Source organism: Corvus kubaryi, unplaced genomic scaffold (assembly GCF_017639235.1).
Source record: "Corvus kubaryi isolate FWS band 111438036 unplaced genomic scaffold, C.kubaryi_AGA036_p1.0 124, whole genome shotgun sequence".
NCBI lineage: Eukaryota > Metazoa > Chordata > Aves > Passeriformes > Corvidae > Corvus > Corvus kubaryi.
In genome coordinates, this window is record NW_024580659.1 from 2,809,908 (window position 1) to 2,836,964 (window position 27,057).

At 54.0% G+C, this 27,057-nt stretch overlaps 2 protein-coding genes and 1 long non-coding RNA gene across 4 annotated transcripts; 2 read left to right on the forward strand and 1 right to left on the reverse strand.

Annotated features, from left to right (window-relative positions):
* Window positions 1–234: 234 nt before the first annotated feature.
* Window positions 235–15,534, forward strand: GLYCTK (glycerate kinase). 2 transcript variants are annotated; one of them, XM_042019719.1, is made up of 5 exons: window positions 235–317; window positions 8,691–9,086; window positions 9,456–9,607; window positions 11,445–11,620; window positions 12,234–15,534. In XM_042019719.1, exons 2-5 carry the CDS (start codon window positions 8,800–8,802, stop codon window positions 13,140–13,142), a joined length of 1,524 nt encoding a protein of 507 aa, XP_041875653.1. In that variant the 5' UTR covers window positions 235–317; window positions 8,691–8,799; the 3' UTR covers window positions 13,143–15,534. The 2 variants fall into 2 exon arrangements, with proteins under 2 accessions (XP_041875653.1, XP_041875663.1); XM_042019729.1 differs by lacking the exon at window positions 235–317 and adding an exon at window positions 4,157–6,763.
* On the reverse strand, window positions 13,850–17,437 carry LOC121660448. Its single transcript, XR_006014669.1, has 3 exons — window positions 16,873–17,437; window positions 16,002–16,249; window positions 13,850–13,935 (listed from the first exon to the last, which is right to left on the reverse strand). It is a non-coding gene; the product is annotated as an uncharacterized LOC121660448 (long non-coding RNA).
* Window positions 17,438–26,082: 8,645 nt separating this feature from the next.
* On the forward strand, window positions 26,083–27,057 carry LOC121659639 (basic proline-rich protein-like). The gene has a single exon (XM_042017922.1). The coding sequence runs from the start codon at window positions 26,083–26,085 to the stop codon at window positions 27,055–27,057; it is 975 nt and encodes a 324-aa protein (XP_041873856.1).

A 27,057-nucleotide genomic window follows, 5' to 3' on the forward strand; every position in this document is an offset into this window, starting at 1 on the left:
GGCCGCGAGGGGCCGTGAGGGGTGGCGGAGGGCGGCGGGCGCGGCGGGCTCGGCGCGGTCAGGCCGCGGAGAGGCGGCTCCCCCTCATTGTGCCCGCCATCTTGCGGCTCCAGCGGCGCCGCGCGGGGCACCCTGGGAACGGGGTGTTGTGTGGGGAGGGGGAGCGTGCGCATGGGCTGCTGGGACGGGGGAGGGCGGGGTGTCCCGTGCCCAGCGGCCATATTGAGTGTGGCAGGAATGGCAGAAAGGCCTGCGCTCTCCTGGCCCGCCGTGGCTGTCAGCGTCTGTCACCATTCCCGCCGCTTCCGGGGCCCGAGGTGGGAAGGGGCGGCGCAGGGCAGGGCTGGGCGGCTGTGGCGGGGTCGGGGTTCGCTGCCAGTTCAGTACCCGCCCGCCCGTCCGTGCCTATTGTAGGGTCGGGGGGAGGGGGAGGGTTGAGGGCATGACGTCATCCCGTAGAGCGGGAATGGCTTCGCGCGGCGGGAGCGCGTCACTTCCGGTGCCGGGCTGGGCGGGCGGCCTCGCGTTGCTCTGGGCCGTGAGGGGCCGCGGGAGCCCTGGGACAGCCTCACCTCACGCGGGATATTCCCCATATTGTGTCGATTTAAGGCGGTTTTCGGAGTTTCCAGTGGAAACTAGAGAGAAATGCAGCCGGCTGAACATGAACCCAGACGTGCCCAGGTGGCCAAGAAGGCCAGTGGCATCTGGCCTGTATCAGCAATAGTGTGGCCAGCAGGACCAGGGCAGTGGTTGTCTCACTGTACTGGGCACTGGTGAGGCCACACTCTGTGTCCAGTTCTGGGCCTCTCAATTCAGGAAGGAGATTGAAATACTGGAGCAGGTCCAAAGAAGGGCAACAGAGCTGGGGAAGGGTTTGGAGCACAAGTGACGTGAGGAGCGGCTGAGAGAGCTGGGGGTATTTACCCTGGAGAAAAGGAGGCTCAGGGGTGACCTTTTCGCTCTCTACAACTCCCCAACAGGAGGTTGTAGCTGGGTGGGGGTTGGCCTCCCAGGATGAGAGGACACAGCCTCAAGCTGTGCCAGGAGAGGTTTAGGTTGGACATCAGGAGGAATTTCTTTACAGAAAGGGGGCTTAGACATTGGAATGGGCTGCCCAGGGAGATGGTGGAGTCACTGTCCCTGGAGGTCTTCAAGGAAAGGCTGGATGTGGCACTTGGTGCCATGGTCTGGTTGACGCTGTGGTGTTGGGTTGTAGGTTGGACTTGATGTCTCAGGGTTCTTTTCCAAGACAGTTGATTCTGTGGTTCTGTGAAATCATTTATGGGGCACACATGCTGTGCCAGCCTCTCGGCAGAGCCTGGCAGGAACAGCCTCTGGACAGCCCAGGGCAGCCAGGGAGCATCAGTCAGCTCCCCCTCCTTTGAAAATACACTGTGAACACTTTATCACCCTTCCCCTCCTCCTTTCAGTCCAGCTGTTGCACATTTTTATTTCCCAGTATTTTTTTATTCCTCTAAAAGCTTGTTGGCAGTACTACAGGAACATCACAGCTATAGCACCGTGTTCCTACACCACATAAGCTCTCAGGTAGAGGTGGGCAGCACACACTTAAGCCTTTGAGAAGCACACTGTGGCTTTTCAGGCTGCTGCTCCAGTACACACACCTTGGAACTGCTTTTTTCTATCACAAATCCTGATGACACGCTCAGTGTGCAAGTTTTTGTGTATTTCTTACCTTAAAAAGCTGTTCTTGGAGTGTAAGAGTTGCTGTGAGAATCTCACCCTGCAAAGTTTTCTGCTATTTTACATTTACAACACCAGCAGATCTTCTTGTCATTTTGGTCACCCAGAAACTCAGAATTAAAAGAAAAATAATAAACCGTAGATGCCTTCCTGAACGTTAATTGCATTTCCTTTCACAGTGTCCAGCATAGAGTTTGATTTTGCGTTTGGATCCTGTTGCCCTCCTGTGGTCAAACCTCGGCAAGTCCTGTTAAAGCTCTGCACGTCGTTCAAACAGGCTGAATTATTTTGTGTGCATGTCTGATTTAGTTAAATACTACTTTTCTCAGATTCCTTGCCCTTGCTGTTTGCCTGCTGGAGCTCCCTGTTGCATGTTTAGAGATCTCACACAACTCATCTTTTCACTCTGCGGTGGGACTGGCTCCTCAGAATGAGTTTCCTTTTTTGCTTTGAAACAAAGTCAAACTTTCACACCAGAGTCCAGGGATACTCAAAACACACCCTCATTACTCCTGAGGGTCTCGGGGTCAGCTGCCCCTTTGTTAGGCCAGTTCAAAACCCAAAACTGGTTTTTGTGTGGTGAGAGGTTTTAGAAAAGCTCGGAATGTCGTGCCTCCTGCACACTCTAAATTGCAGGATCAAAGCCTGGATTATCTCCTGCAGGCCCGGGAGGTGACTCACCAATAACATCATAAGACAATTTACTTCAAAACACCTACAATACTTAGCTAAGTTTTAGAGTTGTATAACACCGTGGGTTGTTGATTTGATATTTTGTCACTTCCTTTTTATTCTTCTGCCTTTCTTCCTAATCGTTGGAACCTAGTTTGTCAGTTTATACCAAGCTGGAATTTAGCTGGCAGGATAATTGAATCTCCTAGAAAAATGTCATATTAAGTAGGAATTATGGATAATGCCCCTGCAAAATTAGTTAATGGAAAAAATGTTTAATTGCTGCTTGAGTAATATCGATCAAATGCAGTTATTCTACCTATGCATTTCTGTATTAGATGCCACTGGAACCTGCACAATACAGGAACTTGTGCTTGCTCAGCAGCAAAAATTCACACTTCTCCCTACGGAGTGTCCTGAGGTTTCTGTGGGCCCTGACCTTGAGTTTATCACGGTTCCTCTGGAAGGTGCCTCCATCAGCAGCTCCCCCAAATTAAGCGCTCTGTGCTACTCTCCGGGTCACTAATGAAGCCGTGGGGTGACACGAACCCCAGCAGAGTCCCTGTTGATTACCAGATGTCAGCTGGACCCCGAGCCACTGCTTTCTGCCCTCTGAGCCCAGTGGTCAGGCTGGTTTCCAGCGGGGCTGGCTGTGATTGCCCAGCCCACCCGCCAGTGTGCTCACAGGATTGATGTCAAAAACCTCAGCAAAGTCCAGGCAGTTCACATCTGCTGCTTTCCACATTCCCCACAGCCTCTTGTCTCAGCCCAGAGGGCAGCTGTAATTGTCATCCTGTGACTGATTAAGATTCCTGGCTCTTTCTCCTCTTATGTTATTTCCAACTGAGGAGCTCATAATTTTCTGCTATTAATCCCAAAGACCATGACCTTGTATTTCGCAGCACTGAATTTCAACCCCTTTCTACTATTCCAGTCCTCAAGGCTCGCAGCTTTTCATCTTCTCTAGAATACTGTGATCCTTCCCTGTATTTTAAATGACTCTCATCTTTGATGGCAAGTTGTCTCAGAATAGGGAGTTTGAGAAATTACAGCATGAAAGGAAGTAGACTTGGCATGGGCTTGGCTTCAGGGTAGTGGTGTTCTGTGTTGAGCTACAGAAGAATTTTTAGTGAAACATTTTTCTTCCTTGCAATCCCCAGTGCATGGGAAAATCATTTCCAAAAGGTATATAGGGAGTGAAGGGAGTGTGACCTAGAAAAACTAGTAAGATGCATATGTCAAATCCAGTTAATTTTTTTTTTTTGCTAATGATACTGATCTATATATATAAAATGCTGAACAGAACACTTATCTTCCCTGTGTTTGGCCTTAAGCCACACTTCCCATCAAAGGCAAAGAGACCCTGTTGACACTTTCCTGGTGAGTAAATCAGTCATGAGAGCAACATATTTCTTTTCCAAGCAACATAGAGAAAGCCATGTATTGGAAACTAGGACTCCTGGGTTTCCCAGAGCTCAGCATATTCTTAAAACAAAGGTATCCAGGCTCCATCCTACTTTCTCCTGTGCCTGCCTGGCAAACCCTCTGCTCTCATCATGCTGCTGCTGTCCACTCTTATCCTCTCTCCCACTTATGGATGCAGGAGCACTGCAGTGAGTGGGGGCAAAGGGCCTTTCACCCTGTCCCTGCACACCCACTTCATAGCTGCCCATCCTTGCTGCAGACGTTTTCTCTTTTACCAAACGCGAATGAGGCGGTGCAGTAATTTTATGCAAATCCATGTGCAGATTAAAAAATTAATCAAATTCTGAAATTTTCATTTAAAGAGATTAGTCTTGAAAAATCCCCCCTCTAATCCTCCCAGAATAGTCACTTGGAACAAGACTTCACTGGTTTGTTTCCCTCCTGGGTTCAGTGCATCTCCTGGAAAATTTTCTTGTAATGCTTTTGGGACCATGTGGAGCAGCAAGCTTGGGTTTGAGCAGGGCTCACCAGGCAAATTAAAGTTGATATATCAAATGATAGCGAAGATGTGTCAGTAAGTGGGAACGGGGGAGTTTAAGGCAGTAAAATCTCCACTCCGTTGTACTTGATAGGTAAATTCCCCTGGTGATGCAGGAGAAATGGAAGCAGGGAGCCTTGGTGAGTCTGTCAGTAATTTACATGCCGAGAGGCCAGAAAAAAGTCGTGCAGCAAGAAAAACGAGGAGCAAGAGACACTGCTAAAACTTGCTGTGTCTGGGAGTTTACTACTGTAATCTGTCTTTTAGAGCTTGAGCTCAAAATTATCCTCGAACAATTGGGGTTTGATCCAGTGCCATCTCAAATATTTTCCTAGCCCCTCAGGGATTTTGAAGTTGACCCTGTACAAGGTGGGCCAGCCACCAGTCCTGGAGGAAATCCAGAGGCATCCTGATGGCATTGAAGCTAAAGTAACTTAGATCCTTGAAGTTCTCAGTTAAACCAGACATTCTGGCACAGCATCCTCTGATCTCACAGCACCTGAAAAGCTCAGGATGTGCATGTGGTTGGGTTGGCCTGCAACAAGCTCTATTGCCCCGACTTCAAAAAAAGCCACAAGCCCAAGATGCAAATCCTTGAGCAAACCTCCAACCACAGCACCTGGAATAGTTCAGCTCTGCCCAGTGATGGCAGACTGGCCCCTAGAAAGGAGTATTTTTCTGGCTTTCAAGTACCTGCCATGGAGTGAGGTGCTGGCTCATTTTTCTCACTGCATGGGCGCGGCCAGCTCATTTGTTCACTGTTTTCCTCCCCAGTGTGACTCCAAGTTTACGGCTCGGACTCTGCCCTGCTATGTCCATGCTTTTGGTCTCTTGCCACTATCCAATTTACTTGGCAGCTTTACCACATTTCTGCCCCTACTGCTGGATTGTTTCTATCTCCCTCTGACTTTGGCTCCTTGCCTACAGAATTGCTTTAATTAAAAAGTTAATGAAAGGTAATGCAAACGAGCATTTTGCCTGTATTTTATCACAGTCCAGCTCCTTTCCCTCCCTCTTTCCCAGAGAAGGTGAAAATGAGAAGCTGGGGTTTTGCTGCTTTTTGGTGTGAGAGCTAACAGTGGAAATTTCTACAGGCTTAGGAGGAGCCCTCTGAAGAAAGGGCTTATAATGGTGTGCGTAGATTATAATAAGTGCGTAGATTATTCATCAATGAAAGCTGAGGAAGTTTTCATTTAAAGGGGATTAATCTAAACCCCTTACAATCCTCCAGCTCTCTTTGGAACAGGCAATTCTTAGCATCATTTTCATCCTAAGCTTACTGCGAACTTACAGAAAACTTTTCAAAAGACTGTCTATATCCCAACTCCAAATTATACCAACCAGGGACAAAGGGAAGGTGTGAAACCTGAACCCCACTCCTGCCTATAGCATGTCACCTTATATCCGTATAGAAGAGGGCTCATTCATCCCTAGGTGATTTTCCTGAGAAACTGGGAAACTAAGATTAGTGTGCGAAGCAATATGAGTCACATCATCAGCCCTTTCTCCCAGCCCAGATTCCTCCCAGCCAGCAGTGGGAAGAGGAAAATGCAGGGATGTGAGGGTGTAATTTCCCCTCATGCAATATGTAGCAGCTAACAGGCAATTACACCACTTCTAAACCCACCATCTGGGGGGGGAGCCTGAGAGCTGCCATTTGGGTTATTTTTCTTTCCACAACTGCCTGTGTTTTGGGGTGATATTCAGTTCTCTCGATCTTGTTTTTAAAGCCTTAGTAAAATGAGTGGGAGTTTTATTTTTTGCTGATATCTACAGTGGATTTCATAGCACTGATTTATAGCTGTTCCCTGATGACATTTAGTATCCTGTGCCTGAGACTGTATAAATAAATTACATAAAAACAGATTTGTGGTATCATTAGCAGCACCCCCATTCCAAGGGAAGCCTCCAGTGAGCCTGTGTGTCTAATCAGAGCTGACAAGGAGCAGAGTCACACACTGAGACATCCAAAGCACATGGACCTGTGCCAAATTCAGCTCTCTGTTGCATTGGTATAAAGTTGGATAACCTCTGATTGCAAGGGGGTTTTACACTCTGTTTACTCTGCCTTTATACCTGTGCTCTCAGATCAGTGCCAGGCAGCGGACCCAAAAATCCCGAGAAGCAATGGAAAGGCACTTGCTGATTTGCACAGACTCTGGATCAGGCCTCGATGGTTAAAATATAATCTGAGTTCAGAGTGCAGAAAACAGATTACATGCCTGCTATTGTACTGAAATGCTTTCCAGAGTAAGCATTAGCAGTATGTACACAAGTGCCAGATGAATTACGCTGGCATTTAGTTTTTCCAGCTCCAGTAGGAGAGGATTGCTTTTAAAGAACTCACGTCTGCTGTGTCGTGTCTGGAGCTGGAGCTGAACGGGGCTGCCAGGAGGGCACGTGTGACAGGAGCCACGGTTGCAGGTCTGGTTGTGCTCAATTCCCCCGGGCTTCAGGGTCAGCCGTGCACAGAAACATCAAGGCAGAGACAAAGCCTGTTAAAAACTTTGGGGCTTTATTTTCTTAAACTCCCCAGGCTCCATTTAAGCTTTTTTCTGCAGCCATTCCTGCAAACCCTGTATGGAAGCTCAGACGAGGTGACCTGGGGTGCGATGCACCCTCTGCTTTGTAGCACCTTCCTCCGATTGCACTGTGCTGCCAGGTGAATCAGACACCTGCTGGGAGCAGAGATGCTTATCTCGGTGCCTGAGAGGTGCACAGCTGACTTCACTGCGGTCAGCACAGTTACCCTGGCCCTCACTGAAGTGGGGTCAGTGGTTTAAACCACTGGCAGCATCAGCTGCCGTGAAGTTTAAGAGTCTGGTAACAAAGTGGTTGGGGCACCCTGTCTTTTGTTCTCCTAGCTCCTCGTGGTTGAAAAGCCAGTCTTTCTGACCAGCACCTAAAGGGAGTACAGATAGGTAGTTAATCTGCCTTGGCTTTTGCCTTTAAAATCTGTTCTCCTAAGCATTAAATCGTTTACTGTTAGCCTTGTTCTTAAGGGTCTTTTCCCACTTCAGTGATTCTTGGGGTTCTTTCTCTGACAAACCTTTGATTCTCCATATGGCCTTACCTACAAGTCCCTTGTCCAAAGATTTCAGAATGTGCCCAAGTTTCAGTGCCTTAGAAGGTGTAAGGGGTTTTTCTGTAGATCCTTTGGGTCCCTGCAGCAAAATAAGGCAGATTTAGACTCAGAGGAGCTGTTGAAAAGCTTGTCCAGCTTAATGATTAACACCTTGCAATGCTATGGGAGTGTCAGGACAAATAGACCTCTGGACTCCTGAGCTCTCCTAAAAGAAGCCCTTGGACAAAACACATCCGCTTACTAGAGAGAGGATTAACTCTCTCAGGTCATTTCAATGGGTCTGTGATCAAGTGTGTCACTTGGACTGCTTCAGCCTCCTGGCATCCTTCCTTAAATGCCATGAGCAGGAGAGATGCAGATCACAAGGATCTTTGATCCTCAGAAACCAGCAGTGAACTTGCTGCCAGTTAACAGAAGGAAGGAGAAATGCTGGGAGGGAATGAATGTGTGTTTGCTGGCAGGGGCTGCCCTTCCTCTGTCAAGACAAGTATCTGCCCTTGAGCAGCTGAGATCTTTTGGTCCATGCACAGATCTGTTGCATATAATGCTAATGCTCTGTGGAGAACAGCTCAAATGGGCTTTCACAGACACGGCTGGCAACTTTACTTGGATATGTAGTCTTATTTGGGCTCTAAATCTGATTTTAATGGATAATGAGGACTAGAAGAGAAAGGTAAATGAAGCCTGGTGTTAATTTGCTTTTGGTGAGGAAACCTCATTACTGGTCTCTCTGTGGCCACCAGCAGCGAGGGATGAGGCAGCCAGCAAGGCTGTTGTTTCTCCTCAGTCCATGTCTGATGCTGCAGGGACACATGGGGCAATGCACAGCCAGAGGATGAGATCAGCATTTGGCTAGCATTGAGGAAGGGAGTTAATGTAGTGAAAAGCTGTTCCACCCAGATGCCCTGCTCTCTCCGGGACAGAGAGCAGCTTCCACAGTTTGGAAAGGTGTCAAATGCTAAGCAAATAGAAATGATGGCTTGCCAGTGGCAAAGCTACAGTGATGGAGAAGCTGGCTGGCAGAGCTCGCCTTCCCTGCAGGAGGTGATGAGATTGCAGGGGAATCACAAGCTGACAGGTAGTTTGAATGTGACACTGTCCTTCCCTTCATCCTGCCTGGGGAAAAGTTAGAAAATGCTGCTCATATGGCACCTTAATCTAGGGGAAACAGGAGCTAGAGTTCCATGGTTCATGTTTTGACCTCTCTGTTCTTTCTGTGACAGCCCTGTCTCTTCTACTAGCAAAAATGTTCACTCTCCCTTGCAGGTTGGAGGCTGCTGGCTGTCCCAGCCCTTGAGGCCTTGCCAGTGCTGGCAGAGAGTGCACAAGCCCACCCCACAAGGCAGAGTGGCTCAGCCCTGCCAGCCTGTGTACCATGTCTCTCCGCGAGCACGCGCTGTCCCTGTTCCGTGGCGCCGTGGGCACCGTCCGCCCGGCTCCCATGCTGAAGAGGGCTCTGAAGCTCCAGGGAGATGGGTGCCCTCAGCTGCTGGTGAAGGGCCAGGCCTTTCCAGTGAAGAGGGATCTGTACCTGGTGGGTTTTGGAAAAGCTGTGCTGGGGATGGCCGCAGCAGCAGAAGAGATCCTGGGAGACCACCTCACTCGGGGCATCATCAATGTGCCGCTAGGGATCCAGGAGAGCCTGCAGCGAGCAGGAATGCAGTAAGGACTGTTTCTGGACAATTCTGGGGAGCAGGAAGGAGGGGTGTAGGCTGCTGGATTTGTCCTCTGTGGGATGTTTCTGAGAACACCTTAAGTCCTTTCCAGCTGTCCTTGTGCTGTTGCCCACCCTGTCAACCCCACCGCTCTCATCTTCAACCACCATCACGTCCCAGTGACACCAGTGACACAGCCCACCTCTCGTGCTGGTAGTGCTGCCTCTCCAGCTATGGGGAACACTCAGCAAAGGCCATCTCCCTGTCCTGGTCACTCACTGCATGCCACTGGTACACCAGGCACCCGCAGGTGACAGCCTGGCTGCCTGTGTGGGTGCACAGATCCGTGGTGTGATTGCCTCTCTTACCTCACCAGGGAGATGCTGCTGAAGCCACACAGCAAAATCCAGGTCATTGAAGGCGCCAAGAAAAACCTCCCAGACACAGAGGCTCTGAAGGGAGCAGCTGCCATCCAGGAGCTGGCTGAGGGTCTGACTGCAGATGACCTGCTCCTTGTGCTCATCTCAGGTAGAGTGGGGATCCCAGAGAATGGGATCTGCTGAGGGCCCCCAGCTGCCTGCCCACCCACAGCCGTGCAGCAAGGGAGCACTGTGCTGTGCCAGCCCCTTCAGCATGGACGCTTGCACCTCTGATTTTTCCTCCCTCTTCTGCCATCCTTTCTCCAGGGATGCAGCAAGAGACAGCACAGGGCTTCCTGCTGCTGCAGTGGACACGCCTCCCAGCACTGGAAAGAGGCTGAGCTGCACAGGTTGGGTCCTGCCATTGTGCCACCACAGTGAAGTGGCACCTCTGGGCCCAGCCTGGCAGCTGTTCTCACCTCTTGGCAAGGAGGCACTTTCTTCCTGCCCCCTCCTTACATTTGGGGATGCAGACTTGGAGAAGCAAGCACTTGGCGGACTTGCATGCTCTGAATTTGTGCAGGAGTGTGTGTCTGAAAGCTGAAATTTGGGACTGACCTTTCCCAGGGCTTGGCTCCTTCCCAGCCAATGGAAATGAGGCCTCCAGGTACCACACAGTAAGCTGCCTGCCTTGCAGGAGCAGCCCTGCACACCCCCAGGGCCTGGCTGCTGGCCCCCAGGCTGTCCCCAGATCCAGGGCTGTGTAAGAAGGTGCATCAGAGGGATGCAGTGACATCACCTCATCCTGAGCTCAGTGGGTGTGACAGGGCAAAAGCATGCAGGGGCTGAGAGCAGCTCTGCAGAACTGCCTTGGTCTTCTCTGCTCAGTGTTTATTCCTCTGTGGATGCTGAAGCCTGATCCAGTACAGAGAGAGCAGTGCCATTAGGCAAACACCCAAGTGATTGGAAGCTAGCTATGCTTTCTGGGGATTCCCCTGAGCTTCCTCCTGTCTTTTGGCTACAGGGATCTCCAAGAGACTCCTCAGCCCTTCAGGGAGCTGGTACAGGATCTCCCCGTGGCTGTGACTCCCTATGCATGTGCACTCCCACACAGCAGCCGGTCCCCAACTGCTCCTGCCTCTCAGCTAGATCCCTGGCTATTGACTGAAACGCAAGCATTTGCATTTGTTTTTCTTGCTCATCATGTTTTATTGATGCTGATTTGTCTCAAACCTCTGAGCAGCCTTTGCATTTTGACAGTAGCTTTCAGCTGTACTTCTGTGCGTGTTCACTCTCTGCACAGACCTTGCTCTTTTCTCCTCTGTGTTTTCCATCCATTCCACTTTTCCATTAGAACCTTGCCTTCTTTTCCACATTTCCAATGCCTGCTTGTATCAGACAGAATTCCCATCAGTGAAGCTATCACCCTGGACTCTGGGTGTGCTTTGTCCTTTGCATTACTGTCCCCCCTTTTCTTTCCTCCCAGGCCTAGATGAGTGCGGTTCAGCACTTTCCAATCTTGCTGCATCCCTAGCCAGTGTTTTTACACACTATCCTGAATAAATGGAGCCACCAAAGCAGGCAGTGTCCCCATGTGCCCAGCACTGACTGCAGTGTGAGCTGTGGAGGCCGTGCTCCCTGCTCACCCATCCAGGCAGCCATTGAATATCAGTGTGAGGACCCAGTTGTAGCCCAGTGCAGAGGTGAGGGTAGTTGCTGTCCCTCTTCTGTCATCCCCACAATACTGCAGGCTTGTGGTGCCCCCATCCAGCCAGGCTCCCACTGCCTGGGTGAAGTGTAGCTGACTGCAGAGAGTGCAGGACAGCAGTAAATAAAACCCATTGGTGAAGATGACTGAATTCTCCAGAGATGTTAGCTTAGGTCCCCAATCACCTCTGCCTTCCCTCCAGACACTGGTGAGGGAAGAGAAAAGGTTCAAGCCTTGCTCTCCTTTGTCCTCCTTTTCCTTCTATCCTGACATCCTTACCATCTCTTCTGCATCCTAGGGGGTGGATCAGCCCTACTGCCTGCTCCCATCCCTCCCATGCTCCTTGAAGAGAAGGAGAAACTCACAAAGCTGTTGGCTTCCCGAGGAGCTGCCATACAGGAGCTGAACATTGTCCGGAAGACTCTGTCTGTGCTGAAGGGTGGAGGGCTGGCCCAGCTGGCACATCCTGCACGGGTAACCAAGGCAAAGCCCCTGCTTGCCCAGAGATCACCCATCTACCCTCAAAATAGAGGTTTAATCAACTTGCAAGGTTTTTCTCGATACTGAGTGAACTCTGCACACTGTTTTGGGGCCCTCTGGCTGAGGTTTCACTAAGGACCGAAACTCTCAGGGAGACAGAGATGGAAGAGTGGGAATTCAGACTTGGGAAACATCAGCCATCCCATCACGCCACTCTCTGCAGACCACAGCCCACACCCAGCAGGCACTTCCAAGTGTTGGTGCTTCAGCACAGCACTTTCAAGGCTGACTCTGACCCTTGGCTCCCCTGGGGGCTGTTCTCAGCGTGTGCCATTGCCGAATCCACACTGGGTTGGGCCTGACAAGTGCAGTGTCACAGGCTACATCTTCCAACATGATGGTCCAACTTCAAAGGGGACTGCAAATCTGTGGGTTTGAGAAGGGCAAAGTGACACTCACAGGTCCATAAAATAAAAATAATCACAAACCTACCCTGTTTCCATCTGCTTTGATGTGGGGGTGGCACTCAGATCAGTGCTTATGCCAGGGCTCTTGTGTGGTCACCTGTCTTTGCCTCCTGCAATAATCTGGGCATTTCTTTCCACAGGTGGTGAGTCTCATCCTGTCTGACGTGATAGGTGACCCCCTGGACATCATAGCAAGTGGGCCCACTGCTGCCAGCTCCCACAGTGTCCAAGACTGCCTTCAGATACTCACCAAATACAACCTGCTGCACAACCTGCCCAAGTCAGTGGAAACGGTCCTCTCCAGCTCTCCCACCAAGCCCACTGCTCCAGAAAACTACTCCCACGTTTCCAACATCATCCTTGGGTCAAACACACTGGCTTTGGAAGAGGCCAAACACCAGGCCGAGGGCCTGGGCTATGCAGCTCTGGTCCTGAGTGCAGCAGTCCATGGGGAAGTCGGCCGTGTTGCCACGCTGTACTGCCAGCTGATCCAGCTGCTCTGCCTGGGCTTCGCCGGCCTCGGAGACGGGCCCCTGAGTGACGAGCTGAGGGGGAATCTCCTGCAGCTGGCAGCAGAGCTACAGATCCCAGGTTTGGAGCTTGATGAGTTTCTACAGGCCCTGCGAGGATTAGGGCCTGACAGACCAGTCTGCATCCTGGCCGGTGGAGAAACCACAGTCCAGCTCCAAGGAACCGGCAAGGGAGGGAGAAACCAGGAGCTGGCCCTGCGTGTGGCGCTGGGGCTGCACAGGGCTCAGGCCTGCACAGGAGCCAGCAGCCCCCAAGGGAGGTGTGAGATCCTCTTCCTCAGCGGGGGAACAGACGGGCAGGACGGGCCAACGGAGGCAGCAGGAGCCTTCTGCAGCCCAGGGCTGGTGGCTGAGGCGCTTCAGGAGGGCTTGGATGTGGAGGCCTTTCTCAGGAACAACGACTCCTACACGTTCTTCAGCCACTTCCAAGGTGGGCATCACCTCCTGGTGACAGGCTTGACAGGCACCAATGTCATGGACATCCAGGCCATTTTAATTAGAGCCATGGAGAGATCATGAGAGCTCCCTCTGCAGATATCCAGATGCAGTTAATTAGGAGCAGGAGTATATGAACGCACCAATGCTGCAGACAAATGCAAACTACTTAAATTAGGGCTCACTGTCGAGGCTGCTACTGTCCTTGACAGAAACAATCCACTAATTAGACATGAGTGGATGTCCACAGCAAAAACAAGCACTTATAATTGGGGGGATCAGAGGAAGGTAAGAGGTCACATTACAGACAAGGAGACTGGATTTAAGACTTGTGACTGCTTCAACTATAGTTAATTTAAGAGTGTGGGGAAGTTGAGGCTGTGGCATGGTTACCAGGGAGAGCCCTTGATGCACTGTTGTACTTCCAGTGCTCCCAGCTCAAGAGCAGCTCAGCAGTGGGGTTTTAGGGGTTCACTAGAGCAAATTACAGTGACTGAAGGATGTAAAAGCAATAACAGCAAGGCCTGCTCACCTGAGGCATGGAGGTGCTGGGGGAATGTGGTGGGAAGGGGACTCCAGCACCCGCCCCACATGCCAGAACAGTGCCCTACAGCTCTTCCCACACCAGGGTACTGAGGTGACAGAGACCCCAAGCCCAGCAGGATGCACACCTAGGACTGTGGCTAAGAAGCACATTGGCAGAGAGAAGTTCTTGATACTGGCTGGGTGACACAAGCAGTGCACAGTGACAAAGAGGATGACATACCTTCACTGTGCAGTGTAAGGATGGGGACGAATGAAGGGCAGTGACAAGCCAGCCGAGTGGAGTCCTCCTCCAGCTTCCTTCCCTCCACAGGAACATCTTCCCTGCTGGTCCCTGTTGGGAAAGCCTCCGTGCCAGCAGCATATATGCTATGAGCTTTCATGGTGTTGTTTTCCAGCTGTCTAGAAAACTGTCGTGCATCCAGCCTGAGCCACTGACCTTTCCTCTGCGCTAAGGCAGAAGTCACTGTCATTCTGATTAACTGCTAATTCCACAGAACAAAAGGCAAGGAAACCTTCATGCTCAGCTCTCCTGACCCATGCTGCTGAGCTGATCAAAGGGCAAATCTGCCAGAGCTGTGCTCTGACAGGGAGCTGCTCCCCCCACATGCACGAGGACACAGTGGTTATCACGTTTTTGTCACCTACTGCAGTGTGATATGTGGGAGAGCAGAGATGAGCTTGGTTTCCCAGGACATGGATCTCACAGTGGGGCTGGATTTCAGGAGGGCTTTGCCTGCAGCAACAGGCACACTGACGGTTTGGCTGGATATTCAAAGGACTTCAGCTCAGCAGCCAGTATGACCCAACACGTCTGACTCCTTTTGAATATCCATCTGTTTGTTACAGAGCCTAAGTGGGAGCTGAGCTCCTTTGAAAATCCAGCTCTAATGTAATAGGACACGCTTGACTCAGACTCTTTCCAGACAGACCGACCTACTCCGTGTGGCTGATCTCATCTCATGACATAAATACACCATTGTGCCACCACCCTGAGTTGTGGTGTCTCACTGAACAGTTGCTCTGCGCCCCACTTCAAGGTGGATCAGAGGGTGGGGTTTTGAGGAGGATGCAAAACCTCCTATTTTGGTTTTGAAGCCAATATCTAACAAGTAGGGATATCAGCAGGACCATCATGGGGCCTGGTGTCGATGCCAGGCTGGCAGCTGGACTGTCTGGGCGACAGCCCAGGCTCAGAGTAAGGCACAACCCTGGGAATTTCAAAACCCCAGTCTTGCCCGGTGGTTTAAACACATCCCCGCATCTCATTTGTCCTCAGAGTCTGAAGGTCTTCTGTAACATGCCTGAACTTGCTCACACTGGCAAACAGCTCCGAGATCTGCTGGGGAAAATCTGCCAAGAGTTATAGAGCTCGCTGTGCCTCTGTAATGTCGGGGGGTGGTTGTGCAGGAGGAGCTGCTTTGTGCCGTGTGTTTTTCTCCGGAGGTCGTTGGCAGGTCGCCTGCTCCATGCCCAGCAGGGCAGCTCCACAGGGGCACTAACACGGGCAGCGATACAGCCAAAAGTCTGGCTGCAGCCAGGATAACTGCCTAAAGCTGGCTCCACAACGTGGGGAATGCTCCCTGGACTATTCTGCTCCAGCAGAATGCAGAGTGACTCCGGTTTTGGGCTGGGGTGCCTGGCAGAAGGCTCACTTCAGCAGTGCCAGCCTGGGCACACTGCCACGGGCCCACCATAACCCCCGGCCACCGCTCTGCCACATTGCTGAGCACCACCCTGGTCCTTGGAGTTGCTGCTTGTGCTGCCTCCCAGTCAAGTTCAGAGGACCTTGGGCTAGTGCTGGCTGGCTTCTCCTGGGAAATGCCTACCTCAGGTAGCCTGAGCATTGTCCTTGCTTCCTGAATGGTGGCTTTTCATAACAATTAAAGAGTGTGTGTTGGGGAGAAGTCTAATAAAAGGTTTGTTGAAAGGATGGATCTATTTGAAGTACATTTCCCATCTACCTTTGCTTGGCTGCCATACATGGATTTTGTTCTTGTCCTTTCTTTCCTAATGAGGAGATAACAGGCCAGGGGGAGGTTCAGCAAGAACACCCAGGCTACAAAAATACTTCTCTGATGCTTCTAGCTGGATAACTCAAAGCTCCATTTCCGAAGGGCTGTTTGGGTGGACCTTGGGCAGCTTCTGCCTAGGGACAAAAGGAGCGTTGGAGTGTGTGCAGCCCTCACAGACAAAGCATCATCTTATTCCTCTGGATAGCACTCAGCAGGGAATTGTCTGCTATTGCTCCAGCCCAAATCCAGCTCCCTCTGACCTGCGGTCCCTTCACAAAAGGGCAAAAGGCCCCACACATGAGCCAACATACATTTGGGGCACACTGGTCAGGTTTAGGAGGACTTGTGGGATAACACAAATGTTAAGACACGAGAGCATCCTTACCTGCCTGGTAACAATTTGCATCTGGGCTGGCAGGAGCAATGAGTTTCCCATCTCACTCGAGTGAGTCACAACTGCTGAGCAGGGCTTTGCAGCTTGTCTGTGCCGTCCTGGATGGGATATTGGCCTCGTGGGAGTAAAGCCATGCAAATGAAGAAACCAGAGCGTGGCTGTGGTCACACCAAGCAACCCCAGTGTGTGGGCTCTGCTGGGACCAGTTCCGTGCCGCCCTGGCTCTGGGGTGCTTGTGCCTAAGGAGGAAAGTCACAGAGAGAGTGAGGACAATAAGAGCCACTCAGGCTTGACACTCCCAGTCCCTTCCCTTTTTATCAGAAAAGCAAAACTTTCTACACCAGCCAGACTTCAGGAAGAAGGCAGTTGGGTGAAGATGGCCAGCAGCTCCCTGGCCATATCCCTACACATGGGCAGGGGACACTGGGAGGTAAAAACATGCCCAGATGCTGGGTGGGGAGTGGGTGAACAAAGTCTGGGTGTGTTCAGGGTTGATTTGCTCTCCTAAGTGGGCAGCTCGTAGCCAAACAGTGCTAACAGCCAGGAGAAGTAACAGCGTTATTAACAGCACGAGCTTTTGGCAGTAAATTAAAAATCTTGGCTGCCACCCTTGGCTCTGCTCTTGCCTCTTAGAAGACATTAATATCACAGCTCCCCAGCATTCCCATTATCACTTCATTAAGGATCCAATAATGATAAATGTGGATGGTTTTATTTTGCACGGAGGCTGATTAATGGCCAATAATTCACTAGGTGTTAATGGGGCCCTTCTTTATGGAGGCATTGGAAGGGGCTGCCTTTCATCTCCTCCACAAGCCACGGTTTTCACTATTTTTGCCAATGTGACAGATATAACACAAACCTTGAAAGAACAGCTGAGGCCTCTTGAGAAACCTTGAAGAGCATTGTGCCTGGGGCAGCCCTTGCTGCCGTGGCCATTCCTCAGCATCTTTTTCCTCTTCTTCCTCTTCCTCTTCCCCTGTGCTGCTGGCAGTGCCTGCACCCAGAAGCTGTTGCCCATCTCCCAGGATAGTCAGGGACAAAACCAAAGCAGCAGATTCCCCAGGGTTGAGCCCACCAGCGCAGTCACCACGGCTCTCCACAGCAGATGTGGTGCAGAACCAGGCTCACTCTTTCAAGGGTGTGCAATGCAAGGAGTGGGCTTGTGCTGGCCTCACCCCAAAGCAGCTTGGCACCCCTCACCTGCATCCCAAGAGGGCTGGGGAGCCTGGGATGCAGGACGGAGTCCAGGCTGAGGCCAGCAATCCTCCTCCAGCACCCCAAGGAACAGCTCTGGTGGCTCCTCCGAGGCCGGCTCCCATGGCACAAGGGCTGCTCTCCGCCGTAGGGCCCCGGCGTATTGCACGGCTTCAATCCCTATATGAAGTGGGATGTATAATCACATAGGAATAAAAAGCCATACAAGACGGCAGGCTGCAAGATGCTCTGTGCTGGAGGACGACGGGACAGTCCCTCTGCAGTGGCTGCCACGGCCCCCGCTGGGATGGAGCCGGACCTCAGGGAGCCCCCAGGATTCCCCCCAGCCCCTGTACGGGGTCTGTGGGGAGACACAGAAGGCCTGTATCAAGCAGAGAAGAGAGGCGATGTGTCAGCCAGGAGAAAGCTTGGGAGGCCCCAGAGCTGCTGGAGAGGAGCCCCAGGAGATGTCAGCGCTTGCTCCCAGCTCTCCCAGCTTACAAGGGCCTCCCATCCCAACTCCCTGCTGGGAGCTGTGACAAGACTTGCTCTGTGCTACACCCAGACCTCCTCCCCTCTCACAATCCCCATCCTGGAGCATCACCCTGCAGGAGCTCCTCCAGCCTGGGAACACTCTGCTTGTACCACCATCATCCTTCAAGGCTTTACCAGCCCCACCAAGGCAATGGGTACCACAGCACTCCAGCACCATCACAGACACCTGGTGAAGGGAGAAAAAGGAGCCAGCCTCCTCCCTGTGGAGGTCAGAGCATCCTTCTCCCCATGAACAGGGAGAGGAGGGCCCGGCAGCTGGAGCGAGCGGTTGCGGGGAGCTGTCAGCACCCAGCTGTCAGAGCCCAAATCCCCTGGCAGCCCATTAGGAGCAGCTCCTGGCTGCCTGCAGGAGCTCTTGACAGGGGGCCAGGCGCTGGCGTGAACAAGCGTGGATCCTCCACTAAGGAGGTGGATGTGGGTGGAAGGAAACCAGGGAGCTGCTCCTCCAGTGAGTGCTCACGGAGCAGCACTGGCACAACCCCGTGTTCTGGGGTGGGGGTCAACCAGGGCAGGCTCCGCTGGGAGCCCACCCAAGCAGAGCTGGGGATGAAGCCAAGTGGTGGCCAGCAAAAAGGGCTGTTTGTGCCACCTCCTCTCCTCCTGCATTTCTGCTCACATCCCGGCAGCGATTCTGGCATCCGCGGGATGGGAAACCTGGAGCAGTGCCTGGGGCAGCAGGGAACGGTGGTGGGTGCAGGCTCAAGGATTGCAGCCCAGACACAAACTGAGAAGGGAAGATCTGCTTCTAGCTAAAAAAACCCAAACCGGAACCAACCAACCAACCAGAAAACAAACAAACAAATCCCCCCCCCCCAAAAAACAAAAAAAAAACCAAAACAACAAAACCCCCCCCAACAAAGTAGCAATACCCTCTCCGGTTGCCACACAGCACCAAAAAACTCTTTTTGCTGGCCCAAGACAGTGCAGCCACCAGCTGAGCACCACGGTATTGTCTTAAGCAGCTCCAGGGCCTGAGCCACCCCAGAGCCATCACCCTGGGCTCCCCTTAAGCCAGCAGGAGGAATTTCAAGCCTCAGGGTGCCTTTCCATGCCACAGGGTAGCACTGGGAACATCAACACTCTTCAAAACACTCCCGAAGCCTTCCTCCACCTCCAGAGTCCGGGTTTCTCCAGGGGCTGGAGCTATGCAGAAGGGTGAACTCTGTATATCATCCCTCGTGGAATGTCCTTACCCACGCTGAAGGGTGGATGGGCAGGAGTCCTGACGCAAGGGTCTCCACATGTCCCCTCCCAGGGCAGTGCAGGCAGGGGGCTGCCAGACCCCCAAGGAAGGGGGAATCCATCCACACAGAAGCTTTGTTCAGTGCAAAACCTGGAGGGTTTGGCTCTCCACATCAGTATTTCCTAGGCTCTCACCCATCTGCTCCAAGAGCTGTGAAGAAGCAAGGGTCAAACCACATCACTGCCACGTTTTGGGAGGATGAGGGGAGACAGCCCCGGCTCTCCCTTGGCCAGGCTGTGCCACGGAATTTGCCAGATTAGGCACGGTGACTCTTTAAAAAGCACAAATACCACAGCTCGAGGGGCTTGACCCGACCAAAATCCCCAGCAAAACCCACACAGGAAGCGAACGGTGCCGGGCATTAGGATGGCAGGGAGGAGACACTCACAACCGGACACGGTGATGGCAGCGCCGGCTCCTCGATCGCTCCTTAACTGCCTCCAAACCAAGTCAGCAATTACGGGATCATCAGCTGATGAATTGTAGGAAAAGATGTGTTTGTGAATCACTGCACCCCGGCTGGGTAAGAACACCGCCAGCGCTGTATTTGGGAGCAATTACTCTCCCCGAGCATGTGAATCATTAGGTATAATTACCCTAATAAATAAAAGGAAGATAACTCCAGTCTCTAGCCTAATCTAGAACAAGCGATTTTCGAGGAGAGCTGTATGAAATAAAACCAGGAGCACAAAGCAGAGGGAAAGCACGGGAAGAGGAGAGCTTCAAAACCTGGATGTGCCATTTATCCTTCCCACAGCAACCAGGGCCAGCCGGCAGCAATGGAGTGAGTCTCTCCCACAGCTCCTCACTGGAGTTTGCTGGCAGAGAATTTGCCATAGAGGGTTCAGGTTTGGATGCAGCAGGGTTGTCCCTTCCCAAGGCAGCATCCCACCGGAGCACAACTTCTCTTGGCAAAAGTTTCCCTGCTACAAAAATGCAAACAGGTTAAAAGAAAAACAAACTGATTTATTTTGGGGATGATGGGGGGGCAACGGTTACTCGAGTCTAACAAAACCATTTTGCTTTTCCTCTGGGAAACGCTGGAATGAAAAAAAAAAAATACTCTAAGCCCACCCCACTCAAAGTTGACATTTTGAAACGAAGCAGCAATTTTCTTCTCCACTTAAAATGTCATCACAGACTTTTGCTGTAAAAAAAAGCAGCTTTCCCTGAGTGACATTTTGAGGGGAAATGTTGACTTAAAACCAGAAGGAAACCCCCAGTCCATGCAATGAAATGTTTCGAGCTGCAGTGAGACTCCTTGCAGGGAAATTGGTATTTTTTGCAGGAAAAAAACCAAAATAAACAAAAAAGCCACATATTTAGTGGTTTGAATTTCCCACGGAACAAACCCATCCTCAAGGAGGCAAGACTTTTGAAAAGGATGGAGCAACATCACTACCCTGTCCTGGAAGAAACAGCATCCCTAATTCTGGGCAAGTTTTCTCAAAAGCCTTGCAAAGCAAAAAAGCCAGCAGTAGTGTGTGTGTTTGTCCTAGCAGGTGCCAGGCAGGTGGTGCTGGCTCTGTCCTGTCCCTGCAAGATGCCAGTGCAGGAGCTGCTCCTGCCCAGCCCAGCAGCGGGGAAGATGCCAAGGCCAGGGGGTGCTGGCACCGGAATGGGGAGCCCTGGTGAGCAATAGCAGGGTTTATCCCACAGCCTTTGAGGGGAGAAATTGGATTTACTCTGTGACTCATGGGAATCCTGCTCATTCCCCAGGGAGAAAGAGGATTGTGGCTCACTCCTTCTCTGGTTGCAAGAGGGGCTGGGCTCTGCCTAGAGATGCTCCATGAGATCAGGCTGGGCCTGTGCTGCCTCTGCCTGGGCTCTCCTGTTAGGTGGGGTTTGACCAGGAACAATCTGTGCTTGGGCTCTCCCTGGGGCCACAGTTATTACTGCCTGGGTTTTGTTTTTTTTAATAAACCTGTAATATGAGAAGCCTGCCCAGGAGAGCAGAGGGATTATTGGCAAATATCACTTCCCATTTGCCAGGCTCCGAGGGGCTTTAGCCACGTGGATTAGCTAGGAGCAGAGAGAGGGACGCAAACCACCACGATGGGACAGACCAGAACTGAGTCCTTTTAACACAGGGCTGCAGCAAAATCCTGCAGACAAGTATCCTCCAGCCTCCAAAGGAGAGGGCTGGGTGGGAAGGGCTGTGGAATCCTAATTAGCTTTTTGATATTAATGAATTGGCACTGAAGCAAACAAGGCAGCAACAGTGTCTGGCACAGCTCCTGCTGCCACATCCCAGTCCCAGCACTGGGCAGCCCGCACAAGAGGGCTTGGTGGCACAGTCAGGGACATGAGGACCCAAAGAAACAGGGGCAGAGGAGGGGGACATGCCACTGTGGGACAGGAACTGCTATGGGATGATGGCACAGAGAGGATGCAAAGCGTGCAGGATGTGAGGGCACACAGGGGACAGGCCATGGTTTCAGTCACCGTCACCACAGCTGACACCAGGAGATGCCACCACTTGCCCAGGGCCACCTCCCCTGCCAGGGGCTTTCTGCAAGGCCGAGTCACTTCATCCCCAGGTGAAGCCAGCAGCCCAAGGATGGGGCACCCCATCACCAGCTACACCAACAGGTGCCTGCTGGCTTTGAGCCAGCAGCTGGAGACACAAGATGTGCAAATAAGTCCTTATGCTGGACATCTGTGTCTCAGCCCCTTTTTAAAGGCCCCAAAAGCCTGTGGGGCACCCAGCAGGCAAGCCAAGAGGAGCCACAGGGTGCAGAGCCAGGGGCCCATGCCAGGGGTGCTGGGGGCATTCTGTAATATTAATGAGAACTATTAATTATTAAATGCTGCTGGGCAGGGAGGAGAAGGAGCCTCCCTCTTGCTCAGGAACAGCCAGTGACCAACAACTTCTTGTCTCCAAGGCTGGCAGCTGCTCAGGGAGGCAAAGGAGCTCCCCACACATCACCTCCAGCACCCTGGGTGCAAACCTGAGAGCCACCCACCAGCAGCTGCTGAATGCACAACCCAGCCACAGTCCCACCACGAGCCACCCCTGAGCTCAGTGTGATGCCAAAAACAAGCAACACAAGCACTTCTGTGCAGAAGCATCACTTCAGGCATAGCCTTTGAATCCAGCTCACCTGTCCCCCTGCCTTTACCAGCGTGCCCAGCAACAAGGCCAGCCTGGGAGAACACAAGTTCTACCCCAATGCCTGAGTAACTGACCCCTACTGATCAGCACAACCCCACCCTCCCCTCTACCGCTTTAACCTCTTATAAACCCTCCTGGAAAGGCAGGAATCACTGTGTGCTGTGCTGAGCCACCAGAAGTTGATTAAGCCCTAATTAATTGCATTAAGGTCAGCCAATGTACTCTGTTAAGGAAGAAAGCCAATAATTAAACTCCACGTGTGGTGTGCTTCTGCCATTAGCTCCCCAGGCTGCAGCGGCGGCGTCAGGCTCGGCGGGGTCACAGCCAGCGCCGCTCGCCAGCACATGGCGGTGGCAGTCGGGGAAATAATTAAGTGCTGGGCATAAAACCATCAGCACTTCGGCGGCCGGGTGACACAACCCACCCAGCAGGGCTGCCGGCAGCTGCCCGGGAGGGCACGAGTGGCGGGGACAGCAGGGGGACACCGGCTGCGTGGGGAGCACCCGCCGCAGGGCACCCTGAGGGGTTTGTGGCCGTGTCCGGCCAGGATGAGCCATTAGCCCGGCAGTGCTGGGGCTGGCGCAGGGAAGCCCTCCGGGCCCCGACAATAGGGTTTTGTGTAGTCCCGACAAGAGCACCTGCCCCGGCGCTGGGAGCCGGCCAGGGGCACCATATGGAGGGGACCAGCCCCTCGCTGTGGCGGTGCCGTCTCGGCGTGGGGCCAGTCTAAGATGGGATGCAAACCCTGGCATGGAGAGGAGCCCCTGAGCCATGCGGGATGGGGCCATGCGAGCCCACCACCATTCCAGCCTGGAAATGTAACCACCAGGTGCAAAGATGACGGACACAAGGTGGGTGTGAGCGTCAGATTGGTCTCGGCCACACCAGCCCCAGGTGTTGCACGGCCTGAGACACCGAGGGTGCTGCAGGGGAGTGCCAGTGGAGCCCAGCCTGGAGGCAAAACTTCGCTTCGCCTTGGGGCTTTGCAGCAGAGCAGGAAATGACAGGACAGGACAGCACGAGGGATGAGGAATGGAGTCCCGCGGCACATGCGGAGAGGAAGGAGCACAGGACATTTGGGGCTCTGCCCCGTCAATCCCTCCCTGGCAGCAAGCTCATTTAAGGCTTTTCTTTGCTCCCAGCTGAAAAAATAAAGGCCAAGGTAATCTGCCTGCCTGTCCCTCTTTGTCTCGGGGATAATAGCAGCCAGCGCAGTGTGGAGCCCCCCAGGGCTTTGCAGATTAGAGCTTTCAGAGATGTCTACGGTGAGTGCCTGGACAAAAACGAGAGGTGGTGGAGCAGAACAGGAAGAAGGGGACCTCACAAGGTCACCCACTCCCTGCCTGCCTAACTGCATCTCCCCTCTCCTTGCCTTGCCACTGGCCAGGTGGGTGATGGGATGGCGGCCAGAAGATGGGATAGTGGCAGAGTGCTCCTCTGGGCCTCCCAGCTCCTAAGGCTGACCTCACTGAGGGAAGAGTTATGACTGTGTCACAGCAGCTTTTTGTTTTATAATTTACACTTTGACAATTCTGATAATTACACATCTGAACTGGAGAGGGGAGGAAATAGAGACAAAACCATGTAACCTGCCACAGAAACAACAACACTGTGAGCTGCTGCTCCCGTACTCACAATGACTTCTCTGCAAGCTGCCTACAGACCCAAAATGACTGGCTGGAGACATGGGAATCACTGTACAGGGCTGAGCTGCAGCTGGCTTTTTAATAACTCAAAGGGTCAAGACACCAGAGAAAAAAATCCCAAACCAATTCCCCTATTTCTCATGAGTTTTGTCTGGCAGGAGGCGTCCCAGCCGCGGCAACGAATATCCGCTCAGGAATGTCTCATGTCTAAAAGCACACAAAAAAAAGGGGGGGAGGTGGGAGGAAACTCTACTCCCGGCCTTCTTTCCCTGTGGCCGAGTTCAAACGGCTTCGAGAGGGCAGGCAGGGGCAAGCAGGGGCTCGTAGCAGTTGTGCTGGGGCTCAGCAGCACAGAGGCAGGCGGAAGGCAGAGTGGAGGAAGACGCCATCCATCCCTTGTTCATCCCCCTCCCCGGCTCTCTGCTCCTGCTGTGGATGTCCACGCCAGCCCCAGGATGCGGCCAGGCTCCGGCTCCTGATCGTCCCCTGCTCACCCTCCCTCCTTCCCGTCACCGCACACGTCATTCCTCCAAACACAGCCCATGGAGCTGGCGCGGCCGTACCGACACCGGTGAGCCGGAGGGGCCCGGCCAGCGCTCCCCACGGGGCTCGGTGTCTTCACGTTCCGCTCCAGCTCCGCCCGGGTTTATTTAGCTCATCAAAATCACCGGGTGCCCGAAGCCACAACAGCATCCTCCAAAAACAACTTCCTGGGGACAAGGAAGTGGGCGTTTTGTAGACCCTCGTGTGTGCGTACCCCCCGAAACACCCCACACGCCTCCTGAGTACTGCCCACCCCGAGCATCACCTCTTCCCTGCCTTTTAGAGCCAGCCTAGAGATGAAGAAGGAACCAGACAGAGAAGAGGGGAGACAGAGACACCAGACAATAAATCCATGGCTAAACCCGTGGTCCTCAACAGCCCAGCTCCGAGCTCAGCAGACCCCATCGCTGCTCTGCTCCCTCGGGGTGCTCGCACCTTCCCCTGGGCACCCCATCCCCTGGGCGCAGCACCCACGCCGGCTGCCGCCCGGGGTGATCCACAGCATCCCACTGAAATTCTAGCTCCGGCCTCCGTAGCAGATGGAGATAAGGACAGAACTACTCCCTCGCTTATAAACAAGGGGCCAGATTCTGCCGCCAGCATCCGGCAGGCGACACCCGAGCCAGCGAGGCCAAACCCAGCCGCAAAGCGGCTCCATGCAGGGATCGCAGCCGGGATCCGGCAGCCTGCCCGCGGAACGGGGAGCGGGAAGCACAGAGCAGTCCTGGCTTCTCCGTTTACCTGGGGCTGGTGCGAATCCCAGCAGCGCAGGAGGAGCCACGCAGAGCAAAGGCGGCTGGGGGAAATGGGATCCCCTCCTGGGGACAGTATGAAAGACACATGCAAAAGGGAAAATAAAAGACCAACCCCCCCCCCCGCCGCCCCCCTCCCGGTCCCGCATCCCAGTCCCTGCTCCAAACAAAGGCAAACCTGGCCATAGCAGCACACACCTGAAACACAAGCCCCTGAGACCCCAAGCCCCCTGAGACCCCAGGCCGGCTGAGGGCCCCCCAGCCCCACGGGGCCGCCGGGGACCAGCACCACACACGGACCTGAGTGACAGAGATGCCCAAACCGAGACACGGGGCCCGTGACCAAAATCATGCTGGGAGAAAAACCCACCCTGGGGAAAGCAGCTCCGTGGAGGTACCTGTGCCAGACCGCCAGTGCCCCCCAGCCGCGGGCCATCCCAACACCGCCCTGCCTGGGAGGTGACAGGTATTTATTGGGGCGAGCGGCTGTCCCCCCGCGCTGGGGACCGCGGCTGGAGGGCGGCAGGGGCTGCCATTGGCTCCCGCGCCACCCGGGCAGCATCGCTCTCCAGGGGCTCGCTCTGCCAGGGCCAACTTTACAAGGGAAGCAATTATTTCTTTTTTTTTTTTTTTTTTTTTTCCCCCAGCTGAAACAAAGACGAGGGCTCGAGCGAGCGAGAGCACGGAGAAGAAAACAGAAGCGGGGGGGAGAGTGGGCTGGAAAAAAAGCCCACACAAACCCACGGATCTTGAAACAAGAGGGAAGGATAAAAAAGAAATCGGAGGCTGCAGAGGTAGACGTGGAGATGGGAGGATGAAAAATTGCAAAGGGAAGAGGCGGCAGCAGGGAACGGAGCAGGGAGCTCAGCCGTGTCACATGTATCACATCCCCGGAGAGCCACCGGCCACCCCGACAGCCCACCGAGGCCACCCGGGACGATGCAGGGAACCTACAGGGGGCCAGTCTCTCGTGGGCCGGGGCTCTGCGGGGAGAGGAGACAAGGGCTCGGCTCCTCAGGACATGACTCCTGCCTCCCAGAGTGCTCCCCACTCGAGTGGGCTCTCCCCCAGGCTCCCCCGGCCCCACCAAGGTGGCCACAGCAGTGACCGCTGGGGAAATGGGGGGGCCACAACGAGCGGCCGAGGGGTCCCCCGGAGGTGTCCCTTCCCCGGATCCACCTGCCGCCAGGCAGCCGGCGCCCGACCCACGCCCACGCCAGCCCCTGGCACCCCCCGGCCTCGCTCTCCGTGGGCACCCGAGAAACCCCATCACCCCGAGCGGTCCCCAGGACCACCGATCCTCCATCCCGGAGCCTTTCCGCCCCGGCCGGCCAGACAGCCGCCTCCCTCCCGGCAGGATCCAACGCCGGCTCCGGCCCAGCGCCCCCGGGCAGCGGCAGCAGCGGGGACACCCCCGCGCCGGGCTCGCCGCTCCCATCCCCGGGGCCGGTACCGGCCGGGCAGGACCCGGCGCCGCTCCCCGCCGGTGCAGCCGAGCCGAGGCTGGCGCACCTGCCCCGCCGCCCGCTGCCGCCCCGCACCGAGCTCCCCCGGGACCGGCCGCGCTGCCGGTGCCGCTGCCGGTGTCGGTCCTACCTGCGCGGCGCCGCCGTCCCCGTCTGCAGCCGCCGCCGACTCGCGCTGCCGCGGGGGCGGGCAGCGGGAAGGGGGGGCGAGCGCCCCCTCCCCGCCCCCGGCCCTGCCCGGCACCGGCCCCCAGTCCGGCCGGGGCTCCCCGCCCCCTCCGCAGCCTCCCCTGGCCCCCTCGCCCCCCCCCCCTGCACCGCCCGACATCCCCTCGGGACCCCCCACTCCCGAGGCCGCTCTGAGCACAGGAGGAGCCCGGCCCGGCATGGGGACACAGCCCAGATGTGGGCCCGGCAGGGAGAGGCACAAGGGGCCCGGGACAGGGATGCCCACCCTGGGAGACAGACCAAAACATCTCAGGGAGGATGGAGCACCGTCACCGTCCTCTTTCCCGTGTGCTTCCCACTGA